Raw genomic sequence first — 14,015 nt, 5'->3', positions numbered from 1 at the left:
CTATCAATGGCTACATCGATAGGGTGTTGGGGCGATGGGGGAGAGTGTTAGTTCCTTCTCCCTTACCTCTATCCCTGAAACATTATGGAAACTAATATGACATCTTAAGTAAAAACTGGGCTTGCTATGCAAGTCGGCTTCACGACAGGTCTCCTCACCCCCTTGCTACACAACAGTGGCTCCTAAGCCTGCTCTATCACCTTCACCGTGGGGCTGGAGCATTCCAGGGTGCTGGGGAGCTGCCCTTACCTGTGGCTTTGGGTGGGATACAGACCTGGCTGTTTGTTAGCAAGCAGTAATTAATGGTGGTCTCTCTCACTCACATAATAGGTGATGTGTAGGCAGTCCTGGCTGGTGAATTCTAACCCAGAGGGATGTCCAGGGGTCTCAGGTCCTGCTGTCTTGTTACTCTGCTGTCCCCAGGGGTCCCTTTGACAGCATAGTTGGTGACGGCTCACTACCACAATCTATACTGTAGCAAGAGCAGGCATGCTCCTCCCCTTTAAGGGCATAAGCAGGCAGTTACCTACATTCCTTCTGCTCACATCATGTTGGTCATCACTTGGTTTCATGGCCACATCAAGCTGCGATGGAGGCTGGGAAATGTAGTCTTTCTATTTGGGTGGCCATGTGTCTAGGTAAAACTCCATGGGAAATTTTTATGGAAGAAGGGGAGAACATACAAGGGAAGGACAGGTGGAGGTCTCAGCCACGCTCTATGAGAGCTGCATCCTTGATACGTGCTCCCTTGGGAGGAAGTCCCCTGGAGAACTAGACCCCAGAAGGAATCCTGGGCAGTAAACAACAGTTAGGGAAGTTGGAGGTTGGGATGAGAAAGAGGCTTCAGGAAGCATCTAGGAACCAGGTCACCAGTGGCTGCATTTCTGGTTTACAGAATAGGTGTGCAGAGTCCCTGTTCCTTGGAGCCAAGTGTTTGTAAAAGTCCCTTGGAATATTCCTCTGGAAATGTTAGATGTGCTCCCTGCAGATTTCCTGTGCTGACTGACTGATTAGAGTCGGAGTAGGGGGCAGGGTGTGGTGTGGTGGAAAAAAGGAGCAAAGCCTGGGATCATAGTGACAATTAAAAAACATCCCAAATCATCATACCCAAAAACTCCCCCTAGGGGGCAGTACCATCCTCTTTGAGAAACACTGGCTTAGCGTTATCTTGGGGGTAGAAGTGACACCGGGGAGCCAAGTACAATGTCCACTACATCAATACCAGGCAGGCTGGAATGTCTGGCTGACTGAGACGGTCTGTCCCCTTGGTCTGTCCCCTCACTGACTGACTCCAGTCTAGCTAGACATTGAATAAGCAATCACACTAATAGTTATTCCTTAAAATTGTGCCAGTGCTAAGAAGGAAAAGTGCTACTACGTGGTTGTTTGCCAGGGGGACCCAACCTAGACTAGGAGGTCAGAGATGGCTTCCTGGGAAAATAATGTTTAAGCTGGGGCCTGAAGGATGACGAATGGGGGAGAGGGGAGGTTGCCTGGTGACAGATGGTTACTATATTTATCATGGTGATCACATCGTTAAGGTATATAAATGTTGAATCACTATGTTGTACATCTGAAACTACTATAATATTGTATGCCAACTATACTAAAAATTTAAGGGAGAGAAAGAGGGAGGGAGGGAAAAAGAGGAAGTTGCAGGCAGAGAGGGTGGCAGAGCTGGGAGGCTTGGGAGGGAGGGAAGGTAGCGCGACATGTTCCAGAGATTGAGAAGCCACTGAAGCTGGAACTCAGAGAATGAGGGTCTGAGTAGTCTATCCTTGTGAGTGAAGATAGGGAATAGGGAATCTGGGCTTTATTCCAAGAGCAGGGGAGGTCTTTGAGGGGTTTTCATCGGGAGAGTGACCTGATCATATTTGTTTCAAGATCGCCTGGCTCCAGTGTGGCTAATGGACCAGAGGTGTCCACCTTATGGGTGGGGTTGCCCAGGGAGAGTGGTAGAGTGAGGAGAAAGAGAGCCCAAGCCAGTTTGAGAAGGAACAGCTTTTAAGGTTGGGGAGAGGACAGTCTCGGACTTGTCACTGAGTGGGTGTGAGGGGCCAGGATCTAGTGCCCTGGTGCCAGATGGTCTTAGGAGTAAGGATGATTTGTTCATAATAATAGGAGGGAAGGCAAAGGATTTGGGCTCAGAGGCTGAAATAGGGGCCAGGAGACTGGGAGCCTGAGGAGAAAGTTCTCTACTCGGAAAATAAGAAGCAAACAGAATGAGGATGCGATGGGGTGTTGTAAGTTTGGGGAGAGAAAAGTATGAAGTAGTCATCTAGGAGAGAGCTTCTGAGACTGGAGTCTGGATCTATAGTATGATTGCTGGGCAGCAGTGGGGGCAGCCTGAGTCAGGGGTTATTAATATCAGGGAACACAGGACAGGTTAGCTGTGTTCTTTTTCAACACTTTTTGTGGTTAGGGTGCAGGGGTGGACTAGACGGAGGTAGATTTCACCAAGTTACAGTTTTGCCACATGAAAATGCTGGATCCTCAAAATAGGAGAGGAGGAAAGGGCGTTGCAATTTTGCTCAGCATAGTGATGATAACTAGCCACTGAATTTAGGTGGAGTTGAGGAAGTCAGTGAGTTCTTGGCAGGTGGGTAGAGGGACCTGTCAGGTGTCAGGTATGGAGCATAGGGGTATAGAGGTGAGAAGTCAGGCTCCTGTGGTCAAGAAGTTCATCAGCTGGAAAAGTACTAGACATAACACGGGCAAGTTTGCTAAGAGCTGTCGCTGCTCAAGGCTCACGCTATAATCAATTTCCCCCCACAGTGGGGGCGAGGGAGCCTAGAGGTTGCTATGGGGGATGTTGCCAGGGACCAAATGACCATGGGTGAACCCCTGTGCTCCAGGATTGCAATATAATCTGGATACGGCCCTCTGCCTCTGGAGACGGGCGACTCCAGACTGCTCTGGGGAAGGCGCAGAGACGGATTCGCGAGCGCTCAAGCCTCGGAGTCTGGCTAGGCGCGGGGCTCCCAGCACCGCGGACCGGCGGCCTGGGCTGCGAGCGAGGGACTTAGACTGGCGGGGCCGGGCGGGTGGCGCGAAAGCGATGGACTAGGGGCGCAGGGCGTGCTGCGTCGCTCCGTACACGTCTCTTTCAGCGTTCGCCCGGACTTGCAGTTCCTCGCGGACACATTTTTGTCTCTGAAGCTGGGTCTCACCCTCCTCCCGCCTTCGCTCATTCCTCCTTCGGCCGCATTCGCCAAGCGCCCTCGCGTGCGGGCCTCGCTGGGCGCAGAGGGGAGGAGCGCAGCGAGCACTCGGCAGGCAGGACCTCGCTGGGGGCTCCCGCGGGAAGGGCCGGCGGGCGCCCTGTCCCTGCCGCCTGGCGGTGCTTTGCGCGTCGCGTCAGCCGCGCTGTCATTCCGGTCGCGGGCGCGGACCGGCGCAAGGGAGACCAGCGCTCCCACAGGCCCGCGTCTGACCCCTGCCCCGCCCAGCCCGTCGTGGGGAGGGTCCGCCCAGCTAGTGCCCCGTGTCCTGCCTGAAGCCTCTCCCAGGCGTTGGGACTTCTCCGTGGAGGCGGCAACTCTTCTTTGGCGCGGCTGTAGCTGAGCTCGTTGGGTGTCTGGGCTCCGTGCTTTTCCTCGCGTTCCTGCTCTCGCTCCCATCCCGCCTCTGAGCACCCAGGACCCCCGAACCATGCTGTGCTGCCTGCTGGTGAGGGCCAGCAACCTGCCCAATGTGAAGAAGGACCGGCGCAGCGACCCGGTCGCCAGCTTAACTTTCCGAGGTGAGAGCCTGGTGGCCACCGCGCCCGCGCCCCTCAGTTTTCTGCGCGCGCCGCCGGGTCTGCGGCCCCAGCTCTAGCACTAACCCTAGTCCAAGCCACATTTTTCTTCCTCTGTCAGCAGGGACAGAAATCTCAGCCTTGTCTTCAGCAGAGGGCGAGGAGGATGAAGCAGAGCACAATAAATGCCATAGTGCTCCGAAATTTTGGAAAGCTGAATGTGCCGTAATTTGTCAACAGTTACCATTTTTCTAAGCCTGATACCCAGAGGGAATAAAGTCCGAGCCCTTGCTGGGCGGTGGGGATAAGTGTGGGTGAGAAGATGGGTGCGGAATGCAGCGAGGAATCTGGATCACTTGAAAACTGGGCGTGTAGTGAGTGTGCTTTGGAAGGTCTTTATTTCATTCATTTATTCATTCGTTCGCTCATCTTTATTGAACACTGGTCATATTGAATCGCCGGGTCTCATTTGGGAGGAAAAGGAACAGAATAGGCCGGATATGGCCTTGATACTAGGAATTTTGGGCCTGTCAAGGATGTTTTTTTTCAAATTCAAAGAGCCTAAGTGCCTATATGTGGTGTTTAGACAACAGAGGGTCTGTCTCTGCGTTTAGGGCAACAAAGGACTCACAATCTCCCTCTCACCAGACACCTTATCCCCTTACTCTATGGCTGTCATTTCCATGGAGGAGGTGTCTCAGAAGGGGAAAGGGAAGAGGAAGGATTTGTCAAAATTAAGAGAAGGAACAATGGTGTGAGTCAGGACCCCAGTTCTGCAAAGAAGATAAATAAGGAGAGAAGGGAGAGTTTTCCTCTTGCCAGGAAGCATGTCCTGTGGTTTTGCAGAATTAAAAAGTATGTGTATCACAATGGATGGTCAAATGTAGAGGAACAAGTGACTGATGTTTTCCCGAGGCTTGAAAACTGTGGAGGCACCAGGAGGAATCTTTAGCTCTAACCCATGATCTTCATCTGCTCCCCCAAATACTTATAACCATAGATGAAAGACACAATTTGGCAAAGTGAGAACTATGTGCAGCTTTAGCTTTTGTTATGGGATGATTTACATTTTATTTCTCTTTTGAGAAGTGTGAGTTGAAAATTTTGCTATTTTCATTAATAAGTGACATTCCTGGGTGCCTATGATAAAATGCGACTTCAGGACAAGGTCCCTAGCTCTCCCCTGTCCATCAAACTCTACCTAAGCCATTCCTGTACAGAAATCGTGAGGTCACCACCTGCTGGAAAAGATGTTCCTTAAGGACCCTGAGCCCAGGGGACTATATCAGCCTAGGTCTTGTGGATGCTTTGGAATTCTTTTGGGTCAGTTCACAGCTTTCTTTCTCCGATTCTGTAACAGTGTCTGGTAGCTACTAATCTCCCCATTCTCCAGCTAAGGAAATGGAAACCTGGGAAAGTTAAATGATGTGTCTAGGTCAGTGGTGGTGGCAGGGAACTACCAGTGCTTGGAGTGGGCAGTGCCTTTGAGTTAGGGAGATGACTCGGTAGGTGATCCATCGAGGCCTCTCTGGACTGTTGCCCTGCAGGCGTCCAGCTGCTGTCCTCCCCCCATCTTTGCATTCCCCATCCTTTAAGATGCCTTGCCATTTATGCACTGACAAGCCCTGAGCAAAACGGAAATATAATAGAATGTAACATTTCCAACTGTTCAAAGTCTATTCCTCTTTCAGAGCCCCGCCGCAATGTCACCTTCTCCAGAAAGGCACCCAGGATTCCCTTGGCTCTCATTAGTCTATCCTCTTTGGATGCACAGCACCTTGTTAGGTCTGCTAGCGCACTCACCCCAACCAGCCTATACTCAGTACTCAGTTCTATACTTACGATGCCATGATTCCTTGAGAGCAGCAGCCTATCCTATTTATCACGATGCCCAAAGTTGAGTTCAAATAGATGTTCAGTAGTGTTTGTGCCCTTTCTGGTCCAGCCTCTAGCTGTCATGCAGTCTGGGGCAGTACCTGAGAATCCTCAGGAGACCGTGGTTCAATTTTGGAAACACATATTGAGAGAAATTAATGTGAGATGTGATGACAGGTAGAATTAATGTGACATCCCCACCCCCACCCCAAAGTGTATTCATGTTGGAGTTTGGAGCTGAGCTGACGCTTAGGGAGGGAGACTGTTAGAATCAGACTAGAATTTACGGATCATCCACGCTGGGGTACTCAATCCTGGCTGCACATCAGAATCACATGGGGAGCTCTAAAAAAATCTACTGCCAGTCTCCCTGTCCCCTTCTTTCTCGAGCTGAATTTTGAAGGAGGGACCCAACTATAGGTGTTTCTAAACAATCTCCAAATGTGTCAGATGCCCAGGCAGGGTTGAGAACCCCTGAGCCCAAACCCCTAATGGCACTGATGGAACTGTGTCCTGCTTGCAGAGAAGCCAGCCTGCACTATGTGCTTGGCTCCTACATGCAGCCCCAAGTGCGTGGGCCTGGCTGGCCCTACTTTTCTTGCAGCTGTTCCCCGGGCATTCCAGCCTCGGATGTAATTTCAGGACCTGCCTCCCAAAATAGACTCTGAGCTCCTGGAGACCATATTCTGAGGGTACGTTTTTGGTTTCCTTGTCTCAGGGCTTCAGGGTAGAGCGATTAATAAATTCTTACCATTCCTTTGTTCTTGTATTAATTAATTAATCAGTTAACTATAACTACCATGAGTACCTGGGCTGTGGTAGGTATTTTTGACTGATCACCTTTGTGAATGAGCAGCTTCATTTCCTATAGCATTTGGTAACCTGTACCTTTCTTCTGTCCTGCCCATTTTCCACCCTGTAATGTGAATATTTATGTTCCTCCATTCATGCACTTAGTTCATCGAACACATATTTATTGAGCCTCTACTACATGCCAGGTGCTGTTCCAGGTGCTGGGAATGCATCCAAGAAGAACAAAACCAGATCCCTGATCTTTTGGAGGCCAAACATCTTATTTTCTTGAAGGTTGGCTCTCTTGCGTCTCCAATTGGTGAATTTCTATCTGCTTCCCCTGGCTTCCCAGCCAGAAAACTGAGTCTCTCTCTCTCTTCTTTCTCCCTCATTCCTCCCATGTCTCTTCAGCCGATCCCTTCCCCCTTCTCTTCTTCCTCTTTCTTTTATCTCCTGGGAAGCCTGGGAGATCAAGACTGGAGACACTTGTGAGGGGCAGACTTGATTCACCTATGTTGGGAAGGTGGGCTTCAGGGCACTGAATTCCTCCGAATTTAGCTTTTAAACATTAAAACTGTCTTTAAAGCATTGAAAATAGCCTTCTGTTTTCTTTTTGTGAACATAATATATACTCAATGTAAAAAAGGATGCAATACAGAAAGGCTTGAAGCAAAAGTAATAAGTGGCCCCAAATCCTGGCACTTTGAATTAATTTGTTAACAATCTCACAAATGTCCTCCGGGATTCTTTTTTTCTCTTTTTAAGAAAAGCAATTTTAGTTGTGAAACTTAATTCTCAAGTAAAGTATATGAAATACAAATGTATGCTTTGATGCAGAGATTCTCGACTGGGGGTGATTTTGTTCCTTAGGGGACATCTGGCATTGTCTGGAGACACTTGGTGGTGTCATCACGTGTGTGTGTGTGTGTGTGTGTGTGTGTGTGTGTACTGTCATCTAATGGGTAGAGGCCAAGATTGCTGTTAAATATCCTATAGTGCACAGGACAGCCACCCTCCCCGCCCTCATCACACCCACAGTAAAGAAATATCCAGCCTCAGTGTTAATAGTGTCAAGATTGAGAAACCCTGCTTTACTGAATAAATTGTGAAGGGAAGAGCCATATATACCACCCAGGTGAAGAAATAGAGCCTGTTGGTCCCACCCCTCTACCAGAAGTCCCCAGACCCCATAACTTTCTAGAGGTAATCCTACTCCAGATAATGTTTTTCAAAAGGTTCACCAGTTTACATTTCACTCAGCAATATCCAGAGTCATTTTTCTATGTCAGTAAATATTCTTCTACACATCTTTTTAAATGTCTGCATAGTATTTTAATATATGGATACACCATAATTCAGTTATTCAACTCCTGAATATTGATGAATATTTAGATTATATCAAACTTTTTATATTTATAGTCAATGCTTAAATTACACTGTAATTGTGAGAAATATCTTGGTGTCTAAATCTTTGCCCATATATTTAATTATTTCTTTTGGGTAAATACTGGAAGTGGTTTTGCTGTGGCTTTTCTGCATTTCTCAAATTGCTCTCCTGAAAATCTGCACCAACTTTACCCTTCCATCAGCAGAGTAGGGAGGCTTGTTTCCTTACAGTCCTGCTAACGCAAAAGCTTTATAAAGCAAATCTTTAACAATTTCTTAATTCAAATAGCATTTGTGATATTTCAAAGTTATTACCTATTTGTCTCTATTTTTTTACTGAATTGCTTTTGAATTTGCCCATTTTGAGGGAGCCAGGATATTTATTTTTCTTAATTAGTTGTAAGTGCTCTTTATATATTAAGAAAATTAAAAATTTGTCATAGATGTTTCAGATATCTTCCCCAGTTCTCATTGGCCTTTTGAGTTTAAAGATTACTCCTCTCAGAGTACATTCCACCACAGCCAATGTATGCACCCACCACCACCCCTTCCTGGCTCCTTACTTCCTGGAGAGTGTGATTTTGCTTAGTTAGGATTTAGAAAGACAGAGGTCAAGTTGGAGATCTTGAGAGTGAGAAAAACAGGGCTTCTGCTGGGTAGGGCAGCAGAGGCGACAGCTGCCAAGTTCTTGGGGTGCTCCGGCTTGAGTCAGGACCCGGGTGGCATGGCAAGTATCAGAGTGATCAGAATCTGCCTGCCTTTTTTGTTGAGGGGATCTGCGCCAAGATGTAAATCTTCAGCAGAAGCCAGGGCTATCCTTTCAGTTGCCTCTGCTTTTGGTTGTCTGCTGATACTCTGAATTTCTGTCACTTTCTCTGATGGGTATTCTAATGAGGTGTCTCGGGAGTGCCCAGGACAGAGCAAGTCCTCAATAAGCATTTGAGGAATAAGTGAGAGGCTGCATCAAGGTGCCATGCAGCTTCTGACAGTCCTGTCACCTTGGGCGGAAACAGCCTGTCTCTCTCTGGAGGTCCAAAACACCCCATCTCCTCTCCTCTCTGATCCCTCTCTAGGTGAATGGCACCTCCAACCACCCATGCACCCCTGTCAGAACCTGAAACATCCTCTGCTCCTCCCCCTACCCTCTTCCCCACCCAGACACTAGAGAAGAACCCCCAGCCCCATAGCCTGTGTTCTCACATCTCCCACGTGGACTTTTTAGTAATTTGCCATCTTAACCGTTTTTAAATATATAATTCATTGGTATTAAGCACATTCATACTGTTGTGTTACCATCACCACCATCCATCTCCAGAACTTTCATCTTCTCCAACTGAAACTGTATACCCACCACATAATATCTTCCCATTCCCTCCTCCCCAAGCCTCTGCTAACTGGCTTATTTCGCTTAGCATAATGTCCTCAAGGTCCATCTATGTTGTAGCATGTGTCAGAATTCCCTTCTTTTTTAAGGCTGAATAATATTCATTGTATATACAGCCCACATTTTGCTTATCTCTTTATTTGTTGATGGACACTTAGGTTGCTAACACGTTTTAGCTACTGTGAATAATGCTATGAACACGGGTGTGTAAATATCTCTTTGAGATTCTGGACTTTCATGATAGCCTGTGACTGTCCCTGTCTTTGCTCCTGCAACCCTCCGGATGGGGTGCGGGGACTCCTGGGTCTCTCTCTCCATGTCTCCCTCCGTGAGGCTTCTAGCACAATCCCTCCAGCAGAGTAGCTGGACTTCTTACAAGGCCACTCAAGGTTCCCAAAGGCATGAAAGTGGAAGTTGCTGGACCTACCTTGAGCCACGGGGCTGGCACGAGTCAGTGTGGAGGGGCACCGTGCAAGGGTGTGAATACCAGGAAGCTGGTTTATTGGGGGTGATCTTGGGGCTATCAGGTCATCTCCCCTACTTTTTCAGCTCCGGGAAGCAGGAATTGCTTCTTTCTCAACTTGGATATGAGGGCAGAATGGCTGCTGCATCCACAACTTCTTTAATTAATCCTGCACCCAGCATAGTACCAGGCACAGGACAAGTATGGAAAGTATCTGTGCATCTTTGTCGACATCATTCTCTTCCTTGAAAGTCAATGTCCCTCACATACTAGGGCCAGAAACTCAATCTTTGCGTTGAGCTATTTCACTTCTTGGTGCCTTAAAAAAGGTTTTGTGTGTGTGTGTGTGTGTGTGTGTGTGTGTGTGTGTGTGGTAAAATATACATAACATAAAAGTTGCCAGTTTATCATAAAGTGTACAAGTCAGTGGCATTTAGCACATTTACATTGTTGTGCAGCCTTCACCACCCTCCATCTCCAGAACTTTGTTGTTATCCTAAACTGAAACTCCATACCCAATAAATAATAATTCCCCATCCTCTCTCCCCCTAGCCCTTGTTAACTTCTATTCTTTCTGTCACTATGAATTTGACTTTTCTAGATACCTCATATAAGTGGAATCATATAATTTTTGAGAGGAGGGTCTGGCTTATTTCATTTAGCATAATGTTTTCAATGTTTATCCAAGTGGTAGCGTGTGTTGGAGTTGCCTTTCTTTTTAAGTCTGAATAATGTTACGCCATGTGGATATCCCACATTCTGTTTATCCATTTATCTATTGGTGGACATTTGGGCCTTGATGCCCTAGAGATGTGTAATGGGAAACGGACCAGTATCTCTCAGCCTTTCCTTACACTGTCCTTTGACAGGCATAAAACCATCCCACATTACAGACCGATGTGTACCCACAGTGAACACCTTGCTCTATGATCCCGCCAGCTCAAAAGATCCTATCGTCATCAGTGTTACAAAACCAAGCATTTTGTCTGCTCGCCAAATGTACTGTGACCTTATAATTGAATTGGGGGGAGGGTATCTGTCATGTTGGCCACTGGAGATTGGCAGCTGGCTCTGCCAAAGGTCAGGATGCTCGCTTCCACACTGTAACCCCTGTGGGTGTCCAGGCCTTGGGGGGGCTATCAAACATCCTGGGCCACTGAGAGGTATCTGTCCCCACAAGATGAGCCTGGGGTCCAGACTGCTGGGGAACCTCACCAGGTGGTAAGAAGAAGGGTAATTATATGGCTCCTCATGTGAGGCCATGACCACACCTGATGTTCAGATGTCAGGAGATGTGTGGGGCTTCTGCCAGTGGAGACTGCTTAGCCAGGTGGCCCCCAGTACTGGCTGGGGCAGGATGGACTGTCTTCTTACCTTCTTTCTGCTCTTGTCTCTGAGGCCCTCCTCACTTCCGCTTATTCAGCCCATGGTCTTTATCAGCGTTGGCTCCAGTGGGGGACCAGGACGGCGTGCTTCATCATTCCTGCTACAGGTCTTGGCTCTCTGCCCTCAAGGGCCAAGATGGTGATTTTTTTGTTCTCCAGTTCTCTGACAATCCTCCTTTAAGGCAATATTTTCAAACTTTTTGGACCGTTATAAACAATAGACTTACAGTTTACATCAAGGCATAGTACACACATAAATATACATGTGAAAATATAAAAAATTTCAAGTAATAGTACTTTTCTGATGAAAGGTGTACTTTGATATTTTTTTCACTAGTCTGTTCTGTCATTAAAAAGACATATTGGTCAACTCACTCAGTTGATGTCATGGCCCTTTAATGGGTCTCAATGAGTAGTTCGAAAAACACCACCCTAGACCCCGTCTGGTCTAGGAGTGTGGGGTAGAGCTGGGTGGGTAGGCCTGGGGAAGCAAGTGAAGAATTTCCATGAGGGACAGAACAGCCCTCCATGGTAAGTTCATTCCTTCCCACTGTGTCTTTCAGTCTGGAGGAACACCCCATGGCTTTGGCACCATGTCACAGGTGTCTGCTGGGCCCCAATTCTGCAGAGCAATTTAGGGAGAGGGTGCACTCCCCTCCCCCCAACCCCAGCATGAGCTGCGAGCATTCCTGTGTCTTTAACTATTGAGTCTGTTAAATTACACACATAAAGCCACGTCTCTCAAGGCCAAAATTAATTGCCAAGGACAGGACAGGCCTAAATCCATGATGAGGAACTATTCTCTTAACTGTTTCCTAGTTAGCAGCATGCCTTCCCTTTCCTTGGCGTCTGTAAGTCATATGATTGTGCTGGGTTAATATTTTATTTCTTCTTGTTCCTCTTTGGGGCTGTAGTGCCCATTAGTGACTTCTCCCTTAATGTCATTCAGAGGGTCCCAGAGTTGGCTCTTCTAATCAGGACTTAGTGAAATCTCGTTGAGGGCCTTTGTTCTCCTCACCTTCAGGGAAAGCAGGAAGTGAAAAATGTTTAAGACACTTTACATAGGGCTTGGCACACAGACACAACTCAATAAATACTAACCAGGAGCACCAGGGAATGCCCCCAAGTAGACGACTAAGAGAGGCTGCAGATGGAATTTTCCGTTACTCCTGTAGATCATAGGAAGTTGATAGGGGCGAGGAAGTAGATACTTAGATAGTATCTCATGTCCCTTTAAATCCTCATAAAATAGACACTCTTACTATTATCAATTTACTGCTGAGGGAGCTAAGGCCTAGAGAGGTTATAAGCCCTACTTAAGGTTACATAGTAGTGGCTGTTATTTGAATGACTCCAAAGCCACATGTCTCCCGCCTACTGGAGTCACACCACAGGCAGATTCAGAGTGGGTCAGCCAAGGCAGACCTGGACCAACTTTGAGGGTTTAACTGGGGCCCTTCCCAGGACACCGCACCCCCACTGTGCCTCCTTTCATTCCCTTTGTCCATTGACACACAGCCATACTGTCAATGCAGGTTTATGGTGTTCTCTGAGAACAGTGAGTCTGTCCTCTGGTAAGGAAGTGAACTTACAGATAACTTGGGGGAAAAACAAGGTCCCTTTCATTTAGCACCCAATTACTAGGTACCTCATTATATACTAAGGTTACTAACATGGTAAGGCATGGTGTCTGCCCTCTGAAGCTCACAGTCCATTTAGGAATTATTTAAAAGTATACAATTATATGATTTATATGATTTCATATAAATGGAATCATATAATGTGTGGAGGTAGATGTCTTTAAAAAGAAAAATGGAATGTTTTCTATGAAGATCATTTATTCTTAGAATCAAAATTTATAATTAAAAAACTTTATTCAGAAAGTCATGAATAACAAACTTATTAAAAAGAGTTGGCCTGGGTATTTAACTTCAAAAAACCTTTCTGTTGGGGCTACTGTTTCTTCATCCCAGAGCTGAGAGAGAGAAATTGTGTGGTTGGTGTTGGGCATTCATGCCGATTGGCGGGGATCTCAGGGGATCCACTGGTTTTGTCTTGGGGTGTCCTTTGGCAGGTAAGCTACAGTGTGGAGCTGAGAAGCTGACCCTACCTGGGTGGGAGGTGCAGGGGGTGGGATAGTCTCTCACTTTCTCTTTGTGTCTCCCATAGGGGTGAAGAAAAGAACCAAAGTCATCAAGAACAGTGTGAACCCCGTGTGGAATGAGGTATGTGAGTTTGTCACCCTCCCTCCTTTCCTCACTCTCTGCTGCCACAGACTCTGGGGACGAGTGAAGGGGCTTGTGCAGGAAAGGAGCCTTCTCAGTGGTATTGTCAAGGAGGGGAGGGGCTGGTGGTCCTGTGTGCCAGCTAAATTCTCCAGGTGCTAGGAACCTGGGAGGATGGTTGGTAGCCTGGCCAACCAGGTAAATAGAGGTATCTCACTTGTGATGTGGGTGCGGCATGGGAAAGAGTAAGATGTCTTTTGTCTCTTTTTTTTTCCAGCTCTGGTCAGCCAGATAGAGGGTGTTTAGGGGTTCTCCCTGCCCACGGACCACCTCTTTCCCACAGCTCTCCCTGATTAACTAGGTTTTCCTCTGGCTCCTGCTGGCCTCTGCTCCCCCAACCAGATCCCTGTATATGGCTCCTAGGTGATCCTTGAGAAACCCTGGATGCCCTGTGTGGATGGGGTTGGGATGTATGGGGAGGCCTTTGCTCTGAGGAGGGTCCTAGGACCTCTGAATGGAACTCCCCAATGTGGCACTAACTCATGCTGCCCACCAGGGATGAGCACACTGATCTTGGTCCTCAAAGACCCTGCAGGTTCACCTGGCAATTTTCCCAGCTGTGCTCCTGGCCTGCCTTCCTGGTGATTGGTGGAATTGAATTGGGGACCATGGGAACCTAGCTTCCTTCTCTCTTCTGCTGACTTCAGCTCTCACTGTCACTTCTGAAGCTCTGGCACCCAGCCATTCATGTATTTATTTATTTACT

At 47.5% G+C, this 14,015-nt stretch overlaps 1 protein-coding gene and 1 long non-coding RNA gene across 2 annotated transcripts in view; both read left to right on the top strand.

Annotated features, from left to right (window-relative positions):
* The window catches only part of DYSF (dysferlin), a 211,933-nt gene that overhangs the window by 5,066 nt on the left and 192,852 nt on the right, over window positions 1–14,015 (top strand). Inside the window, exon 2 of the mRNA XM_023533853.1 lies at window positions 13,194–13,249. Coding sequence (XP_023389621.1) covers window positions 13,194–13,249 — 56 coding nt within the window. The remainder of the gene's footprint in view (window positions 1–13,193; window positions 13,250–14,015) is intronic.
* LOC111743401 lies at window positions 3,755–7,001 on the top strand. Its single transcript, XR_002781656.1, has 2 exons — window positions 3,755–6,306; window positions 6,613–7,001. It is a non-coding gene; the product is annotated as an uncharacterized LOC111743401 (long non-coding RNA).

This window comes from Pteropus vampyrus, unplaced genomic scaffold (assembly GCF_000151845.1).
Source record: "Pteropus vampyrus isolate Shadow unplaced genomic scaffold, Pvam_2.0 Scaffold113, whole genome shotgun sequence".
In the NCBI taxonomy this organism is placed as follows: domain Eukaryota; kingdom Metazoa; phylum Chordata; class Mammalia; order Chiroptera; family Pteropodidae; genus Pteropus; species Pteropus vampyrus.
Note: the sequence above shows the minus strand (reverse complement) of the source record. Positions and strands in the feature narration are given on the sequence as shown.